This window comes from Colletotrichum siamense (assembly GCF_013390195.1).
Source record: "Colletotrichum siamense strain Cg363 chromosome Unknown KSG_Cg363_contig01, whole genome shotgun sequence".
Lineage (NCBI taxonomy): Eukaryota > Fungi > Ascomycota > Sordariomycetes > Glomerellales > Glomerellaceae > Colletotrichum > Colletotrichum siamense.
Window position 1 is genome coordinate 2,361,691 of NW_023501014.1, and position 24,794 is coordinate 2,386,484.

Below are 24,794 nucleotides of genomic sequence, written 5' to 3' on the forward strand. Positions count from 1 at the left end.
CTTTGTTGACGTGTGGAAATGGGCGGCCGTTCAGCCTAGATTAAGTATCGCGTCGGGTAGCCGCGTTCTCGCTTCTCATGTGGTGTCGGCCGCTTGCTCGATCGGAGGTAAGGAAAGCAAGGAAAGAGGGCGCCTGTTGTTTGGCAACGCGATTGCTGTTAGAGAAATCATTCTTGCGGGAAGGAGCGGCTTTCTGTGGGAAAATGGGAACAAGAGAAAGAGAATTGAGAATTCGGGAGGATAGCAGCAGCAGAAAAGTGGTGCAATTGCCGTCTGGCAAAGATGGAATAAAAACGGCTCGTCTCTAATAGGAGCGACGGAGCAAACGGAAGAAGAAGAAGTATTGGTGCCAAATGAGGCCGGCTTGATAATGTGGATTGACAAACGGAGGATGGGTGACTTTTTTCTTCTGGACAGGGAGCCGGGCGGGAGAGTAGAGAATGTGTTTGGGGAGGAGGGAAGACAGGAGTAAATTGTATCTTGGGGCAACCGGATCAAGGGGATGAAGGGACAATGGGTGCGCCGAGTAAAGATGCTGCAGAAATAAAAAGGGAGAACGAACTATTTCGGTTGCGAGGGCGACTGCCTCGACGATGAAGTGCAGAGTCGTTGTGGTCCAAAGCGGAGGACTCTGAGATGGACGAAGCAGAGTTGGGAACGGGGAGGCTGACCTAGCTGCTGCCGAAGGGCGACGAGACACGAACAAAGGTTCGGCTGGGGAGACCCACTGATGCCAAATGAGGCTTAGCGTGCCCAGAGACTCCTCTTTGGTGCATATATCTTATTGTGGCATATTACCCGCTATGGCTGAGACTTGTGGTACCACCTTTGGGTTTGTCAATATGTGGTGAGTTTGGGTCGTTAAGAGAAGCAATTGTCACCTACCAACTCGACAAAAGGGAATCAACATGGTTTCTCTCCTCAAGTGCCAGGAAGGAAGCCACGGTGTTGCAAGGCTATCGGCAGTCGCGCAGTAAGCGGCATAGCTCCCAGCTGTTCACAGCCGCGGCAAACTGACCGTGGGTCACGTCAAATATTCCCGTCAAGCTAGAGGTGCCCTGGGCTGCAGAACAGTGGCCGATCCCCAGCGATCTCCAGAGCTTCACCCCTGTAGCGACAGGAACATGTCCATCTAAGGAATGGAGTCCCCATCTGTCAGTTTAAAAAGGGTGACAACGCGACAATTAGTGACAGTTGTCGCTAGCCAGTCCTTTCTCAAGAATTGCTAATCACCTGTTGAATCGTAAGTTCATCACCCACTTTCGGCATTTGTGTTCCCCATTTCCCTTTTCATTACAAAGGTCGTGTAAAAGTGCCAGTTACCGTGAAATCCAATACATTGCGTCATAGCTCTGTAGCTATCTCGCATGTCGGAGCAGGACCCGCCCCGAGGCATACCATCGCATGTTCCAGACGAACATAGACCTCGACGCACTTCCCCTATATTATAACAAACATCGCCAACTCTTCTCAACTGCATCTGCTGACGTTGCATTGTTCAAGTTGATACGGTTCCCATAACCTACCGAGCCACAGACATGACGACCTTCATCCCCGCCCTGACGTTACCCCACCAGGTATTCGAGAATGCCGCGGCCTCGATCCTGTTGCCCATTGCTCTAGGAACAGCCGTCGGCTACTCATCTAGACGTGAGTCTATCTGTCTCTCCGCGCGACCTTCAATTTGCTAACCCGAACGGCCGCAGCCAAAGATACCCAAAAGACCTATGCCGCCATCAAGAACCCTCCCCTGCGCCCCCCGCCATACGTCTTTGGTCCCGTATGGACTCTCCTCTATGGGTATGCCTCCCTTGGACACCTCCATCCATGCATGAGCTGACATGGAATACACAGCATGATGGGCTACGCCGCCTACCGCGCCGTCCACAACGGGCTCTCTCCTTTCTCTACAATTGAGCAAATCAACATGACCAAGCAAGGCGCGACCCTCTATACCATCCAGCTCGGCCTCAACCTCATCTGGATGCCCCTCTTCTTCGTCTGGAAACGCCCAATTGAGGCCACTGTCGATATTGTGGCTCTGCTCGGAGTGAACTCCTACCTGACCTACCTGTGGGGCTCCGTCGACCGTGTCGCCGGAGGTCTTCTTGTCCCCTACCTCGGCTGGCTCGGCTTCGCTACCTACCTCTGCGCCGGCGCTGGATACCTCAACAACTGGGATCTCAAGGGCGCCGAGGAGAGGGCCGCCGCTGGCAAGAAGGAGTAGTGCTACTTGGGTTCAGGTTGCGTTGGCACCGAAAAGGGCGGAAAAGAACAAAAACAAGAGTTAAATCAAATGTGACTTTTGTAGGCGTTCAATTTGTCTTCTGAGAAAAACTCCCCTAGGTTTTCTAAAACCAATAAATGGCAGAAAAAAGTTGATATCCATGCTCACGTCTACCTCTTCTAATCTCATGTGAAGAACATTTCACATCTGTTTATGTATATACCAGCCGTCCCGCTACGCCCTCCAAAATGCCATTTTATGGACCAAAGCAAAACCCATCTACCCGCCCAAGTCTAGGATATCAAAAACGAAGAAATGGAAAGTCTACTGCATGGGGAATTGTCGCTTGAGACCGTCAAAAACCATGAAAATGAAGGCCGAGCTGGGCGCGGAGCGCAGGCAAGTGATGCCGCATCCCCGGTATAACCCCCTCAACCCATGTTGCTGCCATACGACAGCACCCTCCTGCCAGAACGTCCGGCCCCGCGTCGCATCGCCGATGGCTGCCGTCTGCATGCGCGACTTGATCGTGTCGGCGGGGAAGAAGAGGAAGTTGTACGAGACACCACCAGAGGCTCCCGCCAGAGCCTGCTGCCATAGCGGCAACGGCTTCGCAGCGAGCGCCTCCTTCTCCGACTGGCTCTTCGCCGCCCTACCGTTGAGGTGGTAAAACAGCTTGGTCACTGTCTCCTTGCTGCCGAACCATGCGGCGCAACCGCCCGATTCGCGGATCAGCGTGCCCATTTGGCCGACCCAAAAACCCTTGATGCCATTGTGTTGGTAGATATCGCGCACGACGGCCAGCGGGCGCAGCTGTGGCGGCGCGGAGCCGTCTGCCCTCGCAGGCGCCTGGATCTTGCACTTGACGAGCTCGACCGGTGTCAGGACGTAGGATGTGAAGAAGCCGGAGAAGGCGCCTGTGAACCAGAGCGCGCCCAGAGAAAGCTCTTGGCCTTGGGGTGTTATGCCGGAAGAGTAGACCGCAGCGCGACCGATGCGTTCGAAGAAGAACAAGCTGCTGTTCTCAAGAGCGGCGCCGACGAGCGGGGCGCTGATGCCGCGGTAAAGACCGAGGACACCCTCGGCCTTGATAGACTGGCGGAAGCAGTCAAGCGGGCCCTTGTAGCGGAGGGGCTGGTTGTCGGGCTGGGATTGGAGTCGAACTTTGACCGTGTCGAAGGGGTATTCGATGTATTTGCCGACTACACCGGCGACCTGTGCGAAATGACCTCGTTAGAATACTTCCTCTACAGCTTTAGGGACGGGGCGCGCGCGACTTACAGATCCGTATACAATGTCCTCAATCGCCTCCAATGCCGCGGTGCGGCTCTTCTTCAACGAGACCGGAGCATCGTGGTGGGGGATGTCCATGGCGGCGCCTGCAGTGTCCATCATGTTGATAGCTGGAACAGATATGTCGCACAATCTACCTCTGCTTTATGTCGTCGTCGTAGGTAGGACAGAAGGCGGACGAAGGGCCAAAACCCCTCGCAGTAATGCCGCAGCAAAGGTCGGTGAAAAAGAAGGGGACGGATTGGTTGTTTGCTGGCTGATCCTATATGCTTGCTTGGTGCTTGTTGGCCGTTTTGCCGCACAAGACGCAATATCGCTCAGCAGCTGCTGCGGCCGCAGGCAGCAAAATGTAACAGATGCGCCAGAAAGGAGCAAGTGCAGGACGGATGAATAGAAGTCTATTCAGCACTGTCCTCACTGCTCCCCCTCGTGCTGAGTTGAATCAGGGAGGTGGGATGACCATAGGACGGTGGGCGCGGGGCAACTGCGAAAAGTAGCCGTACAGAGTGTCGGTCACTCGGAGCGCGTTCCCAAGAGACCGTTTTTTCTTGTCGGTTTTTCTTTGCTGTCGCAGGCTGGGCGAATGAGAAAAGTCTACCGATACCGGGGCGGGCTTAGTGGCTCCAGATCACAGTGTCGATCGAGCTAGCCAGCAGTGACAAAGTGCCTCCTCTGTTCAACAAGAAGGACAAAAAACCGCGCGCGCTAACACGTGGAGGTCGAAGAGGACGAGGAGGGAGCCCGAGAGCAGAGAGGGATGGAAAGAGAGGGGAACGGGGGAGTAATTGCCAACCCTCTCAAGTCATGACTTGGCCGGCGACCCCTCAGGGTTAATACTTATACAAAAACCATGTGAAATGGGAAACGGTGAAGATCCGAAAATTGTGGAGTGTTTAGGCGCAGCAGAAGCAGTAAACTGTGAAGCTAGCACTACCTACCGTACCCAGTAGCCTTCGGGCTCCGTGGATGCAGAACAAGGGAAGGGAACATGTCAAAAATTTTCTCTTCAAAGTCTTGGGTTCAAACTGATTCCGCACTCTTTTGCAGCAAGTTGCAGGCGCCTTACGCAGCCCAGGCCCAGAACGCCCCGGGGCCCTGACATCAGACCGAGAAAAAAGTGACCCGTGGTGGGGTTGACTTGGCTTGGTCGGCGGGAGCTAGCCTTGGAAACCCCGAATCCTTCCCCGCTGTCAGGCACAACTTGGCAGGGAGCAGCATCTGCCCCGCCACCAGCCCCGAGGCGCCGAACGCTTTTGGCTCGGACATAGTAGATTATCACGATAATCGCGGCAGGAGGTCCATCGTGTGGTGGGGTCGTCATCTATTTGGGTGGTACTGCAGTTCGATGGTTTCAGTGCGCCCGTGGCCTGTGGGCTTCAAAAGTGCGCAAGCGACCCCCAACCCCGTCCCAAGAATGGGGTTGTTCCGATCTGAAATGTTTCCCGCTGAAGATTATTCACCAGAGCTTTTTGTTGGAACGTTTTTTGAAAGCAGAGCGTGCGATGGCGAGGATGATGTATGCAGATATACTGGTTGAAGAGAGGCGATACAGAAACCCAGCGACAAGAACGAAACATGGTGTGTGTGCACCGGTATTACTTTTTTGGACTACAGGACACAGCGGCTGCCCTCCCGAGAAACCCCGTTCCGAGTACGCCATTCCATTATTCATAACAACCTAGTCTACAGGCCCCGCTAGGCCATCTTGTGTCTCTTGACAGGTCTCGACTGTGCGGCTTCATGCCGACGAAGCTCCTCCGGTACCCTGGAAAGTGAGCTCTTGGAGAGCATCTGCTTAAGGTCGTAGTACAGATCGGTATCTTCGTTGCCGAGGAACGTAATGGCGACACCGCTCTTGCCCGCACGACCCGTACGACCGATACGATGGGTGTACGCCTCGATGCTTGACGGCATGTTGAAGTTGATGACCAGGGACACGTCCGGCACATCGATACCTCTTCCAGCCAAGTCTGTGGCGACAAGAACATCTGTCTGACCAGCTCGGACGGAAGCAAGGGCTGCCTCTCTCTGTTCCTGGGTCTTGCTTCCGTGAAGGGTGACCGCCGAGTAACCCATATGTTTGACGTCTCTCGCAACAGCGTCGCAATTGCGCTTGATGTTGACGAATACGATGATGGGTGGAGCATACTCGTTGGACGCAAGGATTTCCTGCAGACGCTTCTTGCGCTTGTCCTCGCCGGATACAAACTCCACCCGCTGCTCGACCGTGTCAACAGCCTCGCCAGCGTTACCGATTGTGACAATTGCTGGTCGCCGTAGGTACTTTTTCGCGATTTTCTCAACGAGCGGTGGCATCGTGGCCGTGTACATCATTGTCTGTCTGTACCGGTCCTTTCCACCAAGATACCTCTTCATAATAGCTGCATTCTCTGCTTCTTCGGTGTCTGGCTTCTCGTTCGTCACGGGCAAGGCATCGAGAATCTTATTGACCGACTCCTCAAAACCCAAATCGATCATGCGATCAGCTTCATCCATGATGATGTAGCAGCACTGCGAGAGGACCAAGAGGCGTCGCTCGATGCAGTCTACCAAACGACCGGGGGTTGCGACAATGATCTCGGCACCGTTGCGCAGCGCGAATGCCTGTTCTTCCAGAGAGTGACCACCGACGATACTGACTACTCTAAAACCAAGAGGGCCGGCGAACTTCTTCGCCTCGGTCTCGATCTGCTGAACCAGTTCACGCGTCGGTGCCAGAATGAGTGCGTAGGGGCCGTCGTTGCGGTTGACCTCGGTGAGTGGCGGTAAGTCTGAGATGTAGACAAGCAGCGGTAGCAAGAACGCAGCAGTTTTACCGGAACCTGTGACGGCAACACCGATAAGATCTCTGGCTTGCAGCGCGATGGGGATAGCGGCTCGCTGGATGGGCGACGGCTCTGTGTACCCAACTTGATCGATGATATTGAGCAATCGTCGGGGTAGACCAGACTCTTGCCAGCTGCGCATCGGGTTGGGGATGAGACCGCCCTTCGTTGCGATGCCGAAATCCTCCTTGAAAATTCTCCAGTCTCGCTCCCGCATCTCGTCGAGGGCCTTCTTGGACCAGTGCTTCGTAAGACCTGTACGATCTGCGCGCTCCTTCGCTCGGTCTCGAGCCTTGTAAAAGTCGTCCATAAACTCCTGAGCGCGTCTCTTGCCGTTCTCAGCGTCCGTCTGCTCAATCCTTTTGGCTCTGGCAAGTGCAATACTTTCAGCCTCTGCGTTGAACTCGCCTGCGAGACTGCCAAATGTGTATGACTTGAGCGCCAAGCTTGACTCGTATAAAGGATCATCGTCTCGCGTGGTGTCTTCCTCGGCGTCCCAATCGAACTTGAACTCGGCTGCTCTCTTCCGCTTCTTCTTGACGGAAAATTTCGACTCCTTATTGACTTCCGGGCCGAGATATCGGTTGCGCAGTAGCTCTGCTTCGATCGTGTCGGCTGATTTCTTCTCTTTTCCGTCTTTCGTGGTCGCCTTTTTCGGTTCGGGCTTGTCCCGTCCTCGTCGTCGTCCGCCATCGTCGTGCTGGTTCATAGCTTTTGGGCCGGTTGGGACTCGATCGGGGGCGCCGATGCCATTTGTGCCGTTTGTGCCGTTCGTGACATTTCTTCCGTTACTGGTGTTCGCCTTTGCCAGCCACTTCGCCTCCCGTTCGGCCTTTTCGCGCGCCTCAGCTTCGGCTTTCCGCTTTTGCTCCTCTTGCTCTGCTGCTGCCTTTTCCGCCGCCCGTCTCTCGCGCTCTTTTTTTGGGATGAAACGAGGCTTCGCTGCCTCGGCGGCTGCGGCCTTCTTTTGACGGAGAATCTCCTCCAAATCTAAAGGGGCGCGTTTGCTCATCTTGGGCCTGATGGTAATGATGGGTTGGTGTTTAAAGACGGCGAAGGTCGGCTGGGTTGTAGCCTTACACAATCTATCGTGGCGCGTCTAATGGGTGCACGGGCCATCGAGGTCACTCATGAAAAGCTTCCACACGTCGCTTTAGCCTGTAGCCTCCTTCCGTTGTGTAATACACGAAGGAAGTTATCAAATTGCGCGGGGTGGTGATTGAAATTGCAGCTGTAGTTGCGGCGACAAATATCGAGCTGACGGATATCATTCCTCAGATGGAGAAGGCTGCAACACGCGCCACAGTTTAGCTGCCACAGTTGAGAGGCCAATCATATAGCGTCGCGATCGGCAATACCTGCCCCTCTCTCGCACCGAGCTTCCCTCCCCTGCACCTGCATGTACAGGGGTGGATAAGGCTGGCCAAATTTGTCTCGCAGCCAACATCGTCGCCGGCATCGAATCGTACAGAGAAGCCCTATCGACCAGCGAAACCCCTCCAATTCCTCCCCGAACCTCCGAACGGCACACGATTCTCTCGACGTCCAGGGAGGGTGTTCAATCGTACGGCACACCCGTTCAATCGACCAAAGGAGGTCACTTAAGCGGAGGAAACCACGGGAAAAAAATGTCAGCACAAAAGCACATCGCGCTGGCCAAGGCCTTGCCGGAGCAACTACAGCGCTTCTTCGCTCGTTGGCCACCCGCCTCTATTGCTCCCGCCGGCGCTCCCAAGACTGGCTTCCAAGAGCTCACGCCGAATCCGTTCGCCGCCCACAAGCACCCCGATACCGGCAAGTGGCATGACCCTGTCTACTCGTTGCGTCGACAAGCCGAGCTCGTCAAGCTCGCACGCCAAAATGGTGTCGAGGAGCTTCTGCCACCCACGGTCAAGGGTACCGAGGCTCGCATCGCCAAGCGTGTCGAGTTTGGTCTGAGGGTCAAGGGTACGGGTGTGGGACAAAAGGTCAAGGGAAAGATTCACGAGAGAATGGTCATGCCCAGGTATATCGTCATGCCACGTCGTCTTGGAGGACCAACAACTGACAAAGTGCTTCAGGATGGAGAAGAGGAGAGAGGCTATGCTGGCGATGCCCAAGCTTATCAAGGAGTGGAAGAAGGTAAGTCGACTGTTTACGCATGGTGTTTTTGGAGCATGCATACTGACGAGGTGCATAGGTTGGAAAGAGAAACTGGAAGAGGTTCCCCAAATAAACGATTTCTTTCCCTGTTCAACTTACGAGGCGACAATGGCTTTAGACGCTGTACATATACCATGTATTATCATGTACAAGAAACGGATCAAACAACTCCCAAAGCTGTTCGCCCATGTCATGCTGCGACTCGTCGCTCACACCGACCATACCTGCCACTACTATGACGGCGTGTCTATGACATTCACAGTGACTTTGGACAAGTGTCTTCAGCACCTCACTGGATTTTGCATTGCGCATCATTTCTCCCACGATCACTTTGGATGCACAAGTTGAGTTGGGCCATCCAGTCCTCTCCCCTCACGTGACCCATAATCAGTGTCTCCTCAAGCTCCAATTCGCCAGAAAATTTCACTTACAAAATCGCCCAGCATCAACTACAAGGGGATTTTCACCCCCCTTCCACGCTCAACATGAGTTCCTCCCCTGCAGCACCGGGCGGCCACACCCACTACACAGTCCTCGGTCTCACTCGCAAGCTGCTGCAGGAACAAGCGGCAGATCAGTCGCAACAAGTCATCAAGCGGGCCTACCACAGGGCTCTTCTCCAGAACCACCCGGATAAATACCCACAACTAAAGGGTGACGGATCTACAGCCTCAGATTCGGCAAGTTCAAGGTCGCCAGCGAAATCTGACGTCTTGACAATTGATCAAATTTCCACGGCATACAAGGTCCTGTCGGATACCAAGCTCAAGGCGGACTATGACAGGTCTCTCGATCTCGCACCCAACAACCAAGGCTTAAAGCGGGAGGAGGCGTTCCAGACGGGTATTGAGAACGTGGATCTTGACGATTTGGAATTCGACGAAGGACAGGAGTGTTGGTACCGCAGCTGTAGGTGCGGGAACTCCCGAGGCTTCTTATTCACGGAGGGAGATCTGGAGGAGGCGGGTGAGAACGGGGAATTGCTTGTTGGATGTCAAGATTGCAGTCTGTGGATGAAGGTCCATTTCGCTATAGTGGATGAGTGAGATGAATTATAAACACAAATCGAGCCCTAGCTGCAGATAAGTGAGTTGCGTGTCAAATTCTTGTGGTCGATCTCTACAGTGCAAGCATCACATTCTGCCAATGTTCAAAAGCTGCCGGGTGTGCTTTTTTGAAAGCAATTTTAGTCTTTTTTTGTTGTTGTCCAGACGGTCTTGCATTAGAGTCTAAGAAAGCAAACCTGGGTACGACCTCCAAAATGCTCTTCTTTAGCCTCAGCTAGTCCCGTAGGAAAAATCAACCCCTCACGATTCTTGTGTATTGCCTAAACGATGCCTTTCGCAAAATGAAATCTCCAGTCCACACTCCGTAGACACCAGTCCACCCAAATTCCGGCGAATAACGCAGGTTTGCAGAGAATGAATGCTACGAAACCAACCCCTTACTCAGCCTTGGGCTCCTCAGAGGTAGCAGCCGGTGCCTCGGCGGCACCCTCCTCCTTGGCCGCAGCGGGGGCCTCAGCGGCGCCTGACGCCGCGGGCTCAGCCTCAGAAGAAGTCCAGAGGGTCTAGAAGGAGTTAGCGACTATCTTTGACAGAAACGTTGATTTGTCTTACCAGGTTGTCACGGAGCAGCTGCATGATGAGGGTAGAGTCCTTGTAGGACTCCTCGCTAAGAGTGTCCAACTCTGATAGCATAGTCAGCAAACGAGTCATAGCATAGATATCGGTAGTACTAACCGGCAATGGCATCATCGAAAGCCTGCTTGGCCAGGTGGCAGGCCTGGTCGGGAGCATTAAGGATCTCGTAGTAGAAGACGGAGAAGTTGAGGGCGAGACCAAGGCGAATGGGGTGGGTAGGGGGAAGCTCGGTCTGGGCAACCTCGGTGGCAGCCTTGTAGGCCTCGAGAGACTTGTCGGCGGAGTCCTTGCGGCGATCACCAACGGCGAACTCGGCGAGGTAGCGGTGGTAGTCACCCTTCCTGTTCACGTAATCAGTATTGCTTTCGAATAGCCAATTTGGACGTCCATCCTTACATCTTGTGGTAGAAAACCTTGGACTCGCCAGACTTGGCGGAGGGAATGAGGTGCTTGTCGAGAACGTCAAGGATGTCGTCGCAGATCTTGGCGAGCTCGGCCTCGATCTTCTGACGGTACTCCTTGATCAGACCGACCTGAGAAGAGTTGCCCTTAGACTCCTCCTTCTGCTCGATGGAGGTGACGATTCTCCAGGAGGCACGGCGGGCGCCGATGACGTTCTTGTAAGCAACGGAGAGCAGGTTGCGCTCCTCGACGGTCAGGTCACGGTCCTCAGAGGCCACGATCTTCATGTTCTCGACCATCTCTGGAAGCCCGTTCATCAGTATAATCCATCAGACATGAGCAACGGAAACCACGTACCCTCGTAGCGCTCAGCCTGCTCAGCAAGCTTGGCCAAGTACACAGCATCTTCGTGACCCATTTTGGCGGTTATGATCTGTGGCGGTCGAGACGGATTAGCACGTGTAGGCGGCGGCGACGGTGATTGTGCGCTCAAAATGGAGAATCAGGAAGACCTCGATACGAGAGGCGCCGAAGAAGGCAAATTGAGGGTGGCAGGGCGGGCATGGCGATTGAGGACGGATAGGGCGAACCGCAGCGTATGCGCCTCGCTGACTTCATCACTTGAATGAGGCTCCCCGCTCCTGGTGGGGTTTCGCGCCTGACCGATCTTGATAGGGCGCGCGAACTTGTTGAGGCGTTCAATCGGAAAGAGATCAAGGCATGGACGGCATCGTCTCGGAGCGGTCGCCCGGTCTTTGGCGAGGGCGGTTGTTGGGAATCGGTGGAAGGAGATTGCGGCGAGGGATGCGATGACGACAGAGGGGGCACGGGGGATGGGGGAGGGGACCACGTACCTTGGTGCGATGTTTTGAAGACGGCGGGGATGTTCTGGTGGAACGATGGATAGTTGGCAATGGATAAATCCCGTGTCGAAAATCGAAAGATCCGGAGCAGGGGAAGGGGATGCGTCGAAGGGTAAAAAGAGGCGGGTGTGTTGACGTTTGCTAATGTAGTGCGAGAGTTTTGAAGTTGGGAAAGTTGATGAGACGAAAAGGTGATGGATGGAAATTGAGGAAGGGGCTCTGGACACTGCACCGGGCAAGACAAGGCGGCGACTGACCAGTGAGTGACTGGGCCTGGGAGCGACTGGACGTGGTGGACTGGCTGGGGACTGGACTGGACGTGGACCGGGACCTGCTGGGACTGGACTGGGAACGGGGGCCCGACATTCACTAGACAGTACCTTACTGGCTGGCTTGGACGAGCAAGCACGCTGGCCAATCCCCTTTTTCGCATCCACTGTAGCAGGTGCCCTTGTGTTTTGGTACTGCTAGCCCTGGAATGGCTGGCTCACGTGAATTGCCTTAGGTACCTAGGCGGCCTGGAGCAGCCCAGACGACGGGACTGACTGGACAGAGATGCCTTCCTTACCTCACCTCTCACCTCTACATAGTAGGTGCCCAGCCCAGGTGAGGTAAGGTACCGCGAGGTAGCATAAGGTGTGGCGGCTGTGCGCTGCGGCTGAGACTGCGTATGCCTTTTGAGGGTCTGGGGAGGGGAAAGTGCTATCGAATCTCCCCCTCAGCGCCGCCAAAGTCTGTTTGAATCGTGCCTTCCTCGCGTTCAATTGCTGGGTTTCCTTCCCCCTTTATTGCGAACCTGACTCTGCGACACACGGTGGGGGGGACAGCAGAGGTACAAAGCGGTACCTCTCGTCGGATGCTCTTTATTTGCGTGGATCGACTTCCCCAGCACGCGGCGCCCCTTCCCCAGGGCCGTCGGCCTTGGTCGGTGGACTCCAGCACGAATGCCTCTGCTGCCGCCGGCTGACAAGCAATACCTGGCACCAGGCAGTTCAAGTGCACCAGCGGGAGCAAGTCTTGATGACCTCAACAAGTACGAATGCCTGTCTCTTGCTGCAGCCATGTACTATATTGATAAGCCATGCTGCGTTTCTTCGCGTCACTTTTCAGCGCGTTCATGCTGATGTTGATGCTCATGCTTCCTCCTAGCCCACGGTGATAAGGAGGCATGCTCAGACAGTGAGCTACCGCAGGCTTCTCCAGCTCTGCAGTCTGCTAGGTGGCATGGTCTGCTAGGTGGCATGCCACACGCATATCAGGGACTCCAAATGCCAAAAACCGAAGCCGAACCCCTCCTTCCCGTCTCCCCATCCCACTTCGTCTCTTCTTTTCATGCAATCGCCGTCCTCCGTGCCCATCGGTGTCGTCCTTTGAGTTCAGGCACTTGTGCAGTCCCGCTGCCTTGCCTGTAGTTGGGTAGCGGCAGTCCCGTTTGAACCATAATTAGGTGCTTCCTCGGTGGCCCCTGCCTGTCTGGGTTCTAGACCAGAAACCATGTGCCCTTTTTGTACATTTCCAATGCATCGAGACGGAGCGAAATCGCAGCTATCATCATAAGAACTAGGCTCAGCAAGGCGGAGACATGCTCGTCGAGGCAGCACTTACACACGCGGCCGACATACGGCGCCTAGTAGCCGCCTCGCTCTCTCCACTAAGGGCACCTCACCTTGCAAGACAAAGACGGAGAACGTCGCACCACTCGTGCGCGACAAACCCCGTCAGCCGCGCCATCTTGCAAGAGACAGATCGCCCAACCCATCTCCCCCATCTTTCCCATCTCAAGCTACCAGAGGGGCATCCCAGTCGTGAACCAGATTCAGCCTTGCCGGAGATGACATGACCTCAAGGCTACCCTACTGCTCTCGGACGGCACTTCGTAGATCTGGAGACCGGCTAGCCTATCCGAATCTGTTTCGTGGTCTGTCGTCCATCACCACACGAGCCGGGCAGAGAAAGTCACGAGCTTGATGACTCTTACAGGAGCCCTGATGAGGTACAATCAATCATGCACGGATTCTAGCAGAAAGGCAGTCAGTAGCATTGGTCGTGGTCGTCCATGCTGCAGGGACAAGGCCGCCATCTATCGCGGAATTATGCAGGCTTGGTACATGGACGAAATGCTTACTCGTCCAGCTGCCAGTCCCAACAGTCTGGACAAGGCAAAGCGCCCTCCCGCTGACCGGAATCGGGCGATATCAGTGGCCTGAGTAAATATGGTCTTATTCAATTATTCTGCCCACCAAGCATCGAAGCCGAGAAATGCCGGCAGGTTCCTTGTTAGCAAAGTACCTCAACCTACAGTAAAAATGACGTATCACTTCCCGTACTCGGGTAAAGAAGTTGACCGAAAGCTCCCTCGCCCTCCAACGCCTTCCAAGGCCAGGTTCGTTCCAAGGATCAGATCATGGCAGGCAGAAGGGCCTAAGAGGAGCGTAGCCACACAAAATCACAGCCGCAGCTCCCCTCTATTCGGTCCCTCCTGCCAATAGGCATTTAACCAGCACCAAGATCTCCTTTCCTCCGTTCTAGCGCTCGTCAGCACCGACCACCCACCTCCACAATCCAACCTATCACAAAAAGCGAAGGTCCCAGCACCATCGTCATCGGCCATCTTAACAACCCAAACCTCAACTGCAATTGCTTTGCTATTGTACATCCTCCTCTTTCAAATCACTCCTCCAAACACCGCCAAAATGCTTCGCGTCGCTGCCACCAAGGCCGCTGCCCGCCCTCTGACCCTTGCTTCCAGAGCTGCCTTTACCACCACCACCAGAGCTATGTCCGAGGGCGACACTGGAGCTCCTCCCAAGATGGGTGGTCAAGGGTGAGTTCTTTTTCGCTCAATCGCATCGTACGATGGTTTGGCAACTACTGCCGATCGTTCATGTGTTCTCCTGCTCCTCAAATGCTGATCATTCGCAGTGACGCTTTCCAGCGCCGTGAGAAGGCCGCTGAGGATATGGCCATCCGCCAGCGTGAGCGCGAGAAGCTTCTCGAGCTCAAGAAGAAGCTCGCCGAGCAGCAGGCTCACCTGCAGCAGCTCTCTGACCACATGTATGTCTCGCAAAACATGTCTTCTCACCAGCTTCAGTTCCACTAACAATCGGTTTCAACAGCGACGAGATCACCAAGAACCAGGGTGGAGAACACAACTAAGCAACGTCATTGCCATAGTACCCGACAGAGCCGGTCAAAAAAAAAAAACACAAATGAAACGCCCGGAATGGACGCATACGCATGAAGATTGATATCCACAGGAACTGGCGCATTTTTGTAGCTGCTTCCCAAACAAATCATCGAAACCATCGAAATCGAAAGCTGTCTTGTCAACACCTGGTATTCACCACATTCTAGGCTAGTGTACATGTGCATATGGGATGCACCCGCCCCACGTGCCGACCATCCCACTCAATCCGAGCGAGTTCAAAAGTCCAGGCTTGAGCCATTAACGTCCCTCCGTCTTGGAGTCTTCGTGTCGATTCCCAATCTCTCGTGTGCTACCGTGAAAATTAATTGATCTATCCCGTTCCTTTCAACGCCGACCCATGTAAGACCGGTAGAAGCTCTCCGCCGCATCCGTCTCCGGAGCTCCGTATTGACTTCCCAGGTTATTGTTTGCCTTCTGAGCAGCAGACACCTTGGCTTGTAGAGAAGCAGCATTGGTGTCAATCCACTGCAGCTGCGACAGGTGGCCGTTGAGAACACGGACAATCTGGCTCAACTACAAGGTTGTTAGCGTTTGCATGTCCAAGCGAGTTTCGTGGGCAACTTACAGGATCCTCGGGCTTGGTGCCCTTGCTCAGAGTGCCGGAAATGTCATTAATCTCCTTAACCATCTTGGACAGATCTCTGCTCTTCTCGTCGAGGTTTTGCGTGAGCTTTTCGGCCAGCTTGTAAGTACGCTCGCGCTCCTGATCAGGTCCAGCAAGGGTCTCGCCCTGACCCATCTGCTTGGAGAACATCTCCTTCACCTCGGTCTCGTAGCGGTTCAGCCACTCCTCCAGTTCATCCTGCTGGCTCTCGACAGCCTGCAGTTGGCGCTCAATCTCGTGGCTCGCCTTCTCAGCCTCAAATGTGTTGAGGTAGAGCTTCTGGATCTTCTCGCCGTTGTCGACGAGTCCCAGGTCCCAGTCGGCGACCTGATTGGCGTAATGCTTGAAGTCCTTCTGGTACTTGGACAAGTCTGAGGCCCAGCGAGTGATGATGTCGTCCATGGACTTGTTCTTCAGGCGAGGCAGCTGGGAAGTTGGGCCAGTGGTAGAGGCACCAAGCGTAGCATTTGAAGTACCGGCAGCGGCCGTGCTTGCAGCGGGCGCGGTGCTGGTCTGGGTCGTAGTAGCAGCGGGAGTAGATGGCTTCGCGCCGAAGAGACCGCCAGCGGCGGCAGGGGTGGCAGCGGTAGCCGACGTTGTGGTTGCTGTGGGAGTAGCTGCCGCAGTGGTGGCGGCAGCAGGCTGAGATGTGCCAGCTGGGGCAGCTCCAAAGAGGCCACCGGCAGGCTTGGACGCGGGAGCGGCGGCGGTGGACGACGCGCCGCCGAACAGAGATGAAGGGGCAGCAGTAGTCGTAGCAGCCGGGGTGGCGGCCGTGGTGGCAGCGGGCTTTGCACCGAACAAACCTCCGGCGCTGGCCGCCGGCTGGGCTGTTGAAGCTGCGGGTGTCGAAGCTGCGTTGCCGAAGAGACCACCTGCAGCAGCGGGCGCGGCAGTAGTGGCAGGAGTAGCAGGCTTAGCAGCAGCGGCCCCAAAGAGCCCACCGGCAGCAGGAGCTGCTGTAGCTGTGGAAGCGGGCTGAGCAGATGTGGTAGCAGCAGCTTGGCCGAACAAACCCCCAGCGCTTGGAGCAGGAGAGGCAGCTGGTTTTGCAGCGCCAAAGAGACCACCGGCGGCGGGCGCTTGTGTTGTCTGAGCTCCACCACCGAAAAGGCCTCCTGTGCTTGCAGGCTGTGCGGTTGAAGCAGCCTTGGACTGGGCAGCACCGCCAAAGAGACCGCCGGCGTTGTTCTCTGCCGGCTTAGCCGCGGCCGCAGCACCGAAAGGAGAGGGGGCAGCTGAGCCAGAGCCAGATGCCGCGGCGCCGCCGAAGAGACCGCCAGCGGCAGGCTTGGCCGCGCCAGTCGGCGGAGCTCCAGCAGGTGTAGTTGATCCTCCGAGGGAGAAGGCAGGCTTCGCGGGCGTCGCTGTTGTTGCCGGGGCGGTTGGTGTGCCAGACGCCGCAGGCTTCATACCGCCGAAGAGTCCTCCAGCCGCAGGTGCAGGGGCTGATGAAGGAGTTGATGAGGCATTCTGTCCAAAGAGACCGCCAGCGGCGGGAGCAGGGCTTGCCGTGTTTCCACCGCCGAAGAGGTTAGACGTTGGTTTAGACGCAGCTCCTCCGAAGAGACCTCCCGATGCAGCGGCGGGAGTGCCGCTCGCGGCTCCGCCAAAGAGACCTCCTGATGCCGGAGCGGATGTGCTGGGTGTGCTCGAGCTTGTGTTCCCGAAAAGGCCACCAGAAGCGGCTGGGGTAGATGCGCCTGCCGCAGGCTTCGCTCCAAAGAGACCGCCGCCAGTCGATGCCGGTGTTCCAGTCGATGCTGGTGTCGTACTGCCGAAGAGGCCACCGCCTGCGGGCTTCTGACCGGTGCTCGCACCGAAGAGACCTCCACCGGCAGCAGGAGTGCCGCTGCTTGAGCCTGCTGCAGCTCCTCCAGGCGTGTTGCTGCCCAAGTTGCCAAAGGAAAAGCCACCGCCCGCTCCTCCAGCAGCCGCGCCGCCGAAAAGACCTCCGGATGCTGGCGCAGAAGTCGTCGGGTTCGTGCCGCTGCCTGATGTAGGCGTGCCGCTTGTGTTTCCGAAGCTGAAGGACATCGTGCTCGGAGCTTCGTATGTCGATCGGTTGGTGTTGTCTAGGTGATGATTGACGATTTCTCGCAGGCTGCAAGTCGCAAGTTGCTTTAGTCAGGGGGTTTGGGCTGTTGCTGTTCACTATCTTCGCATTGGGTTGCGAATCGAACCCCCAAAAGTATTCTCGCCGTCTAATCGCAGTCGGTGACCGTGTGTCGAGCTGCGCAGGGAAATTGCGATGGGGTATAAAGGCTGCTTGTCGGAGGAAGGATAGCTGTTGACAACGACCGACAGCTTTTTTTTGTGATGCTCCAGCCTTTCAGGTCTGCCTCCACGCGACTGGCGCACTGGCGCGCTGGGCTGGACTGGTACCTGCTGCGCCGGGACCAGGGACTTATGGTGACCTTCAGACTCACTGATAGGTACTAGCGCGATTTAGCCGGGTCTAGCCCCACGTGATGCTTGGCGAGCTGACCTAGAGCTGCGCAGTTCCTGATGGCCATCTTCGGGCTTGCTTGATGCCCTGCCTCCCTGCCCAAGAAGTCTATTCTTTCTGGTCTTCTCAGGGGCCGAAAGCCTTCTTCACCTCTGGTTCTCAAAGAGTTGCGGGCTAGAACTCTGACCCTGGGGATACCATCGTGCAACGTCCCTCCTTTGGCCCACACCTGACGTATCCGCTAATCGACAGGTTACCCCCTCCACATCCACTCCTATTCCTCATCATCGATAACTCCCAAACTGCCTTGAGTGTTTGCATCCTCCCAGATCACTTCCTGACAGCTCGCAATTGGCGTCATCTCAAAACCATGAAAGAAGACGAGACCCTTTCGCCGCCCAAGCGGTCTAGCATCAGCGATCCTGGTGCGCACGATCTGGGTAAGACCCCCCTTGTCACCCCTCGCTCCCTAGATGATCGTCCCAGTTTGTCTAACAATTCATTAGCTGAGTCCGACTCAGAAGATCACTTCTCCGATGCGCAGTCCGCCCCTCTCAGCCCCGGAACGTCGCCTATCCCCAAGACCCGTGTAGAGAAGGTCGACGACGAGCCGTCATACGGCGAGGTTCCCGGCACGGAGGCTTACCGCATGAGGGAGGGCGACGCCGAACCGGATGAGATTGCTATCCAGGAGAACAAAAGCGAAGAAGAGACCTCCTCAGATGCCGTTCCGCCACCCTCACCAGGCGGGCAACCCATCCCCAAGACGGTTGTCGAGGAGGTGCCGGGCACGTCAGGGCCGCATTCAGAGGAATACGCAGAGAAGCGTAAGGCAGATGCACCGGCCGACTTGGTCCTCAAGGCGGAGGACGATGTCAAGGATGACGGCAGCAACACCGGTACGATGTAGAGATCCCTGAAATTTAAAGAGCATTCGTCATTGACCTGGCGTCCTTCGTAGATGTCCCACCTGTATCACCTGCGCTTTCCGCTCCTCCAGGCTCCCCTCGTATGAGACGGAAACCGTCAAAGAATACCTTGTCCTCTGCTCCTTCGAGTGCTGGCCTCGCACCGCCGCCCAATGAGGAAGACGGAGACGGCGATGGCGATGACGACGACTTTGGTGACGATTTTGACGACTTCGAAGAGGGAGAGGAAGGGGACGGTGGCTTTGACGACTTTGACGATGGATTCCAACAACCAGAATTCGATGCGCCTGCCCCAGCACCTGCGCCTGCGCCGGCCTTGCCGCAAGTTCCGTCATTACCATTCGTAAGTATCTAGATTAAGTACGCGCTCGACGAAGCTAACGTCCATATCTCAGTCTATACCCGACTTCGATGGCCTGGATGGCGAAGACGTTCTCCAAGCGGTCGACCCATACCTCAACACACTCTTCCCTCCAGAATCGCTTGACGTTTCACCACCCCCGCCATTAACGAAGGAGAACCCCATCTTCCTCACCCCACGGAGCGCATCGCTATGGTCTCAACTAGTGGCTCCCCCACCGCTCGCACCGCCAGACTGGATCCGTTCTCGCATCAGGCGCCTTTTCCTCGTCTCTCTCGGCGTGCCAGTTGACTTGGACGAGATTCTCCCTGCGTCCAAGCAGAAGAAGCTTGTACTTCCCTCATTGCAGGTCAACTCGTCAGGCTCACCACGGACTTCCTCAGACTCTCGTTCAGTATCGAGGGTACGGCAAGAAGCAAACGCATCCACAACGTCAGTTGACTCCAAGGGGAAACCATCGGTGTCCAAGAGAAAGGGCGCGCCGACTGCACCGGATCTGGACCTTGTGTCCGCAAAGCAACTCTGCACCACGACAGAGGAGGCTTTGAACGGCATGACGGACGAGGAGCTCAAGGCCCACGTCGCGAAACTACAGGCAATGGAAGGCACCGCCAAGGAGGTGCTGGAATACTGGACGAAAAAGACGGACGAAAAGATAGGCGACAGAGAAGCCTTCGAAGGCGTGATAGAAAACCTGGTCAAGCATGCACGCAAGGTCAGGAAATAATAATAGAAGAGGCTTGTTCATCTTCCGGGCCTATCTATCAGCATACACCGTCTAGTATCCTTTTGCAATTCCCTGTGAAATCGTGACACTACGCCGTCTCGAGTTGCTAGAGCTCCTAATGCCCCGGCTACATCAAGTCTAACGCGCTGGTGTGTCCTGTCATAAGCATTCATTACCCGCCTGGTACTCAAAAAATGCCGTCAACCCCCTACTCCCCGTCGGCTCTACCAGACTGATTCTTTTTTAGACTCCTGTGATGCTGAAGAAGGGGCTTTTGAGATTTATTTTTTTTTAAACTCAGTGTCCGGCCCGACTTTAGGCGGTGCTGGGCTCAAGAGTGACACCACTATTTCACGGTTAGCATGTGCAAATTTCACATTCAGCACTGGTCTGAGGTGACTTACGCAGCAATGGTGGCCCAGCCAATAAGACGCCAATGCTTCTCGATACGACGAGACAGGGCAACCTTCTCGCCAATGTTTGTGCAAGCAGGGCTGGTCAGGACAAGCTTAGCGGCATCGTTCTTGATAGCGGCAACCTTGGCACCAGTGGAAGTAGAGCCGATGTTGACCATGATGACCTCGTTCTTGGTAAGCTTAGCGACCTTGGCCTGCTTTCCGTCGGCGGTTCTGACACCGAGAAGACGGCGCAGGAGGTAGAAGTTGACCTCGATCTCGCTGTAGATCTCGGGCAGCTGGCCCTTAAGACCCAGGACGAAACCGACCAGACGATCGGCTCTGCAAAGGGTGGGGTCGATACGGGTACCGACACCGATAAGACCACCAGGAACGGCATACTTGAGGTCGTTGAACTCGGAGTTGAGGGAGACGATTCTGCTGAAAATGGGCGTGCACTTGAGGGCACCCTTGTCGTCTCTCGTGACGATACCGGGGCGGATCTCAATCTCGTCGCCGAGCTTCAGGACACCGTGCAGAATAGAACCACCAGCAACACCACCCTTGAGGTCGTCGATCTCGGCACCAGGCTTGTTGACGTCGAAAGATCGAATGACAATCATGTGGGGAGCCTGTGTGAAGTCACGAATCGGGACGGGGATGGTGTTGACGATGGCCTCGTTGACGGCATCGATGTTGAACTTCAGCTGGGCAGAGATGGGAATGACGGGAGACTTTCCGGCAACGGTTCCTCTGATGAACTTCAAGATCGACTGGTAGTGTTGCTGAGCGGCCTCCTCGCGCATAAGGTCGACCTTGTTCTGGAGGATAATGATCTTGTCCAGCTTCATGATCTCAATAGCAGCCAAATGCTCGGAGGTCTGGGGCTGGGGGCAGGTTTCATTGCCGGCAATGAGCAGCAGGGCGGCGTCCATGACGGCGGCACCTGACAACATGGTGCTCATGAGAATGTCGTGACCGGGGCAGTCGACGAAGCTAAGTGGAGCACAATTAGCCACCTTGCATTTCACGATTCCGGGGTAAGCTCTTTCTGTAGACAACTCACGAGACATGGCGCAGTAATCTGTAGGTACCGCTGCATCCTTCGCGCTCGCAGGGAGGGTCGACCTCCTTCTCACTCTTGTAACTCCTGAAGCATCCCGGGCGAGGGCACTCGGCGTTGTCGCACTGGTAGATCTTGGCGTTGGCGTAACCAAGCTTGATGGTAATGTTACGGATCAGCTCGTTCTTGAAACGGACGGTCTGAACTCCGGAGATGGCCTTGACGACGGTGGACTTTCCGTGAGCGACGTGACCGATGGTGCCGATGTTGATTGTTGCTTGGCGGGCGATGATCTCGGGGGTCAGAGGGGTGAGGGTCTTGACGTCGAGGTCTTTGGGGTCGGTTTGCGGGGGGAGAGGGGGGCGCTGGACTGTGGTGTCGGCGGTAACGGGGTTCGAAGACTTCTTGAGCGCAGGCTTGAGACCCTTCTCCTCGTTGAGCTCGGTCTGCTCCTCCACGGACTCGCCAGAGTCAGACTCGGAGTCGATATCGTCGTACTTGGGATCGCCGTTGGCAGACATTGTCGCGACAAGTTTGATGGTTTTGATGGCGGGGTAGTTTGTCGAGGCGGCTTTGTCGAGGGGTTTCTGCGACGGGCGGAGGGCGTCGAAAAATTTGGACTTTATGTTCGCCTGTTGACTCAGGTATTGGCCTTGACGGTTTCGACGGTACCGGGGGAAAGATGACGCTTCAGTTCGTGGGCTTCGTGACGTCGGGTCGGTTGATTTTTCCTCGCCGATGAGCGTCTCTTGAAATTCTAGGTTGTGGAAAGAGGTGACTCGACGCTAGTCCCGTTCGGGACTGATAAGATAAGGGTGCCCCTCCGGGCAATTCTCATGTGGAGGAGGTGAATGCCCAAAGAGCGAACCCCTTCTCCCCAACTCTAAATCCCATCTCAGCATGATGCGAATGACAGCATTACTAGAGACGTCTGAGGAGCTTCAAGAGCCAGACGATGTTTGTGCTTCCTTCATCGCAGGCATATTTTTCTCTAGCTACCATCATGCCGAGGCGGGACAAACCCGTCACAATTTCTCCACCAGCGTGTCGTCTCTGAATCAATTTCGACACAGTTAGCAACCAGCACCTTTAGTAAATTTGGCTGATGTCTCTGATCAACACCTTGAGAGACGTTTGAGGCTTGGACCCTCCTCACATTGACGACTTCGTCATGTTGAGCCAACAATCCATCCAATATATCTTGGTACTCGCAGAACGGCACAAACGACTAGCATTCTCCATTCCACGGCCCAGAGCATGGTGCCACTTTATTCGCTTCCTGAGTCACCTTCCAAAAAAGAAAAGCCATGCTTCTGAGTCTCCTCGAAAGCTTCCAGAAAGGCTCACGCGACATGGAAACATCATCGCCAGTGATTTCAACGAGCAGCTCTTATTACTACGTAGATTTGTCACTCACTGAAGTCGGCCTGTAGCCCTTAGCCTCGGTGAGCGACGGACATCACACAGTTGAAACGAGTGCCTGGGCGAAGGAACATTTTGCTCCTTCCAGAATAGAAGAGAGAAAAGACGATAGGTTCGGGATGATATTGCATTAGAAGGTCAGCCATCCCGTCAACCGGCGTTGAAGTTTAGAAGTTTAGCCATGGGACCACGGCACAGTTCTAGACGAGCAGAGAGACACTACACCATCGGCCATGTACAAGAAAAAGGCTACAGCAGCTCGTCTCCCATCACGTCTCTCTGATTGGTCGAAATTCCTAAAAATAGGTTCGGACGAGATGGAAAACCACGGGACACGGGCCAAGTCTTACCTACCTAAAACCTGCCTACCACCATCTGCAGTACAAGGGCGATCGCTGACGGTTGACAGATAGCCCGGACGGCGCCTAGCTCATTTCTCAACATCAGGTGGAGGGCGACACGCGTGGGAAGATGTGGTGATATCCATTTCTATTCTTTTTCGGCGCGTCTCACGGATCGACGGCACTCGACCCCAAACATCTAGGCTCGACGCAATTAGTCGCACCAGCACACGCAACATCGTCTTCGAGGCTCGAAAACATGGTGTCGCCAGGCTTTCGGATGCCCGGACTGCGCCTGCGATTGTCGGTTACCCCAAATCCCAGCATGGCCAACGTGAGATTTTGGTGCCTCCGTCGAGGGTGGTAGACGTGGAGGGGCAAATGCTATCCATGGCTACACCTATATCACACAATGTGTATCTTACAGCCAGCCTGCATGCAAACACCACCACGCTACAGTCACTCGCCGTCTCGCCGGGCTGTCATTCTGCGGCTTTGCCTACTCTGCGAGCCAAGGATGGGCAGACCTTGATTGATGGTCTGTAGACCCACCGCGAAGAGCACTTTTCTGTGCCGTTTGGAGCAAGTTCAGCGCAATGAGATGACTCGAGTGAGTGAGGAGCAGAGTCGCAAGAGACAAAAACGGCCGCGCAGGCGTTGTGGCCATTCCGTGTTTGCCATTCACCCAATTCTTCCCCCAACTTTTGCTTACCGCCGGAGCTGCATGTGGCTGGACATTTATCACGCACTTCTACTCGCTGATTGGCCGGGTGTTCTTGCGCCAACGTGCAAGCATGTGGCATCCGGAGCGCCTGTACGATTTGAGCCTATCATGACTGCAGTTGACGGACAGGGGGGCGGGCGGCAGCAAGGGTCGACTTGTCGATTTGGAAGAGTTGGCGCCCGTGGGTGATCAGGAGCAAGGGTTCCGCAAGCCTCCTCTTCCATCCTCCGTCCAACCACATCGTTGTTCACCCAGTTGCTGCTGGTCTGCCTCCTCTCAATTTGAACGACAACGTCCAATCACCATCCTTACGTCCATCGTCGAACCATGCGGATGCAACTGCAACTGCCGCCAAGCTCCAGTGAGCTTTGTCGAGGTCTCTCTCGCTGTCTGTATCAGTGTACAGTTAGAGTACGTACATGGCCACCCAGGTAGAAGCTGCAAGTTGGGTAGGGGAGGTCGGTTACTCTGAGAGATGACCGAGTGTGCATCCTCTCCTCACCCGTGCCTCTTTTCCCCTCTCTAGATGCCTTTTGGGGTTGCTTTGGATATTCTATATTCGTCCAGCGAGTTGGAAAAACTGCGCAATCCTTGGCTTTATTGAATGTTCCTCCGCCTTGGTTTGCCTCTTCCTCCGGCTGCTCCTCTCTATCATCTTTTCTGCTTAACAAGTCGAACCGTCCGTCATCTGCTGCAATCTTCTCGAAACTAAAGAGACTGCCCGTTCATTGTGTCAGTAGTCGCTGTCCACAAAAACGAGCTCGCTCGATTTAGTACCCGCCAGCTAGGAACAGGCGAGTTTCCACGACAGCTCTCAGAGCATCGGGCCAACCACAGCTCGGCGCCACCTCGTCCACTCTCGTGGGCGTCTATTTCCATCACGACCGAATCGCCGGCCTGGAACCTGGCGGTTCACCTATCAGAGCCCTGCTCAACTCGCGCCATCCTACCCTTCCGCTCTGCAGGTAGAAGTCCCCATCCCGCCTCGTCCCACTTACACCATGCTGATCTCCCTCCTGCAGTAAAAGAGGCCTTGCCTTGGACCTACTCTGTGGCGGCGCCAATTCAAAACCACCTTCATCCCCAAGGAACCGACCTGCTGGACCTCCCTCTCCTCCCTTCCGACAGCTGGTCTCGCCAAATCTGATTCCTATCGTGCCTCATTACTGCTTTGAT

General features: G+C 55.4%; 12 protein-coding genes across 12 annotated transcripts; 6 read left to right on the plus strand and 6 right to left on the minus strand.

Moving 5' to 3' along the window:
• Positions 1 to 40: 40 nt before the first annotated feature.
• On the minus strand, positions 41 to 776 carry CGCS363_v000593 (uncharacterized protein; the record flags this gene model as incomplete). The annotated part of the gene is made up of 3 exons (XM_036632442.1): positions 41 to 133; positions 563 to 631; positions 705 to 776. The coding sequence occupies 3 exons, from the start codon at positions 774 to 776 to the stop codon at positions 41 to 43; spliced, it is 234 nt and encodes a 77-aa protein (XP_036501663.1).
• Positions 777 to 1,538: 762 nt separating this feature from the next.
• On the plus strand, positions 1,539 to 2,227 carry CGCS363_v000594 (Translocator protein-like protein; the record flags this gene model as incomplete). Its single annotated transcript, XM_036632443.1, has 3 exons — positions 1,539 to 1,650; positions 1,707 to 1,800; positions 1,855 to 2,227. The coding sequence occupies 3 exons, from the start codon at positions 1,539 to 1,541 to the stop codon at positions 2,225 to 2,227; spliced, it is 579 nt and encodes a 192-aa protein (XP_036501664.1).
• A 324-nt stretch (positions 2,228 to 2,551) lies between these two features.
• On the minus strand, positions 2,552 to 3,622 carry arg-13 (Amino-acid transporter arg-13; the record flags this gene model as incomplete). Its single annotated transcript, XM_036632444.1, has 2 exons — positions 2,552 to 3,442; positions 3,509 to 3,622. 2 exons carry the CDS (start codon positions 3,620 to 3,622, stop codon positions 2,552 to 2,554), a joined length of 1,005 nt encoding a protein of 334 aa, XP_036501665.1.
• Positions 3,623 to 5,215: 1,593 nt separating this feature from the next.
• Positions 5,216 to 7,357, minus strand: PRP28 (Pre-mRNA-splicing ATP-dependent RNA helicase PRP28; the record flags this gene model as incomplete). Its single annotated transcript, XM_036632445.1, has 1 exon — positions 5,216 to 7,357. One exon carries the CDS (start codon positions 7,355 to 7,357, stop codon positions 5,216 to 5,218), a length of 2,142 nt encoding a protein of 713 aa, XP_036501666.1.
• Positions 7,358 to 7,973: 616 nt separating this feature from the next.
• Positions 7,974 to 8,560, plus strand: CGCS363_v000597 (54S ribosomal protein L25; the record flags this gene model as incomplete). Its single annotated transcript, XM_036632446.1, has 3 exons — positions 7,974 to 8,350; positions 8,406 to 8,466; positions 8,525 to 8,560. The coding sequence occupies 3 exons, from the start codon at positions 7,974 to 7,976 to the stop codon at positions 8,558 to 8,560; spliced, it is 474 nt and encodes a 157-aa protein (XP_036501667.1).
• Positions 8,561 to 8,972: 412 nt separating this feature from the next.
• DPH4 (Diphthamide biosynthesis protein 4) lies at positions 8,973 to 9,533 on the plus strand (the record flags this gene model as incomplete). The annotated part of the gene is made up of 1 exon (XM_036632447.1): positions 8,973 to 9,533. The coding sequence occupies one exon, from the start codon at positions 8,973 to 8,975 to the stop codon at positions 9,531 to 9,533; it is 561 nt and encodes a 186-aa protein (XP_036501342.1).
• Positions 9,534 to 9,931: 398 nt separating this feature from the next.
• Positions 9,932 to 10,950, minus strand: CGCS363_v000599 (14-3-3 protein-like protein; the record flags this gene model as incomplete). The annotated part of the gene is made up of 5 exons (XM_036632448.1): positions 9,932 to 10,057; positions 10,107 to 10,177; positions 10,230 to 10,471; positions 10,527 to 10,833; positions 10,890 to 10,950. The coding sequence occupies 5 exons, from the start codon at positions 10,948 to 10,950 to the stop codon at positions 9,932 to 9,934; spliced, it is 807 nt and encodes a 268-aa protein (XP_036501668.1).
• Positions 10,951 to 14,088: 3,138 nt separating this feature from the next.
• CGCS363_v000600 (ATPase inhibitor) lies at positions 14,089 to 14,551 on the plus strand (the record flags this gene model as incomplete). Its single annotated transcript, XM_036632449.1, has 3 exons — positions 14,089 to 14,219; positions 14,318 to 14,449; positions 14,512 to 14,551. The coding sequence occupies 3 exons, from the start codon at positions 14,089 to 14,091 to the stop codon at positions 14,549 to 14,551; spliced, it is 303 nt and encodes a 100-aa protein (XP_036501683.1).
• Positions 14,552 to 14,927: 376 nt separating this feature from the next.
• Positions 14,928 to 17,244, minus strand: NSP1 (Nucleoporin NSP1; the record flags this gene model as incomplete). Its single annotated transcript, XM_036632450.1, has 2 exons — positions 14,928 to 15,116; positions 15,169 to 17,244. The coding sequence occupies 2 exons, from the start codon at positions 17,242 to 17,244 to the stop codon at positions 14,928 to 14,930; spliced, it is 2,265 nt and encodes a 754-aa protein (XP_036501684.1).
• A 782-nt stretch (positions 17,245 to 18,026) lies between these two features.
• On the plus strand, positions 18,027 to 19,673 carry CGCS363_v000602 (Uncharacterized protein; the record flags this gene model as incomplete). Its single annotated transcript, XM_036632451.1, has 4 exons — positions 18,027 to 18,096; positions 18,163 to 18,555; positions 18,618 to 18,928; positions 18,981 to 19,673. 4 exons carry the CDS (start codon positions 18,027 to 18,029, stop codon positions 19,671 to 19,673), a joined length of 1,467 nt encoding a protein of 488 aa, XP_036501685.1.
• A 315-nt stretch (positions 19,674 to 19,988) lies between these two features.
• GCD11 (Eukaryotic translation initiation factor 2 subunit gamma) lies at positions 19,989 to 21,652 on the minus strand (the record flags this gene model as incomplete). The annotated part of the gene is made up of 3 exons (XM_036632452.1): positions 19,989 to 20,019; positions 20,078 to 21,064; positions 21,135 to 21,652. The coding sequence occupies 3 exons, from the start codon at positions 21,650 to 21,652 to the stop codon at positions 19,989 to 19,991; spliced, it is 1,536 nt and encodes a 511-aa protein (XP_036501686.1).
• Positions 21,653 to 23,284: 1,632 nt separating this feature from the next.
• CGCS363_v000604 (uncharacterized protein) lies at positions 23,285 to 24,765 on the plus strand (the record flags this gene model as incomplete). The annotated part of the gene is made up of 3 exons (XM_036632453.1): positions 23,285 to 23,432; positions 24,413 to 24,583; positions 24,641 to 24,765. The coding sequence occupies 3 exons, from the start codon at positions 23,285 to 23,287 to the stop codon at positions 24,763 to 24,765; spliced, it is 444 nt and encodes a 147-aa protein (XP_036501687.1).
• Between the last annotated feature and the right edge of the window lie 29 nt (positions 24,766 to 24,794).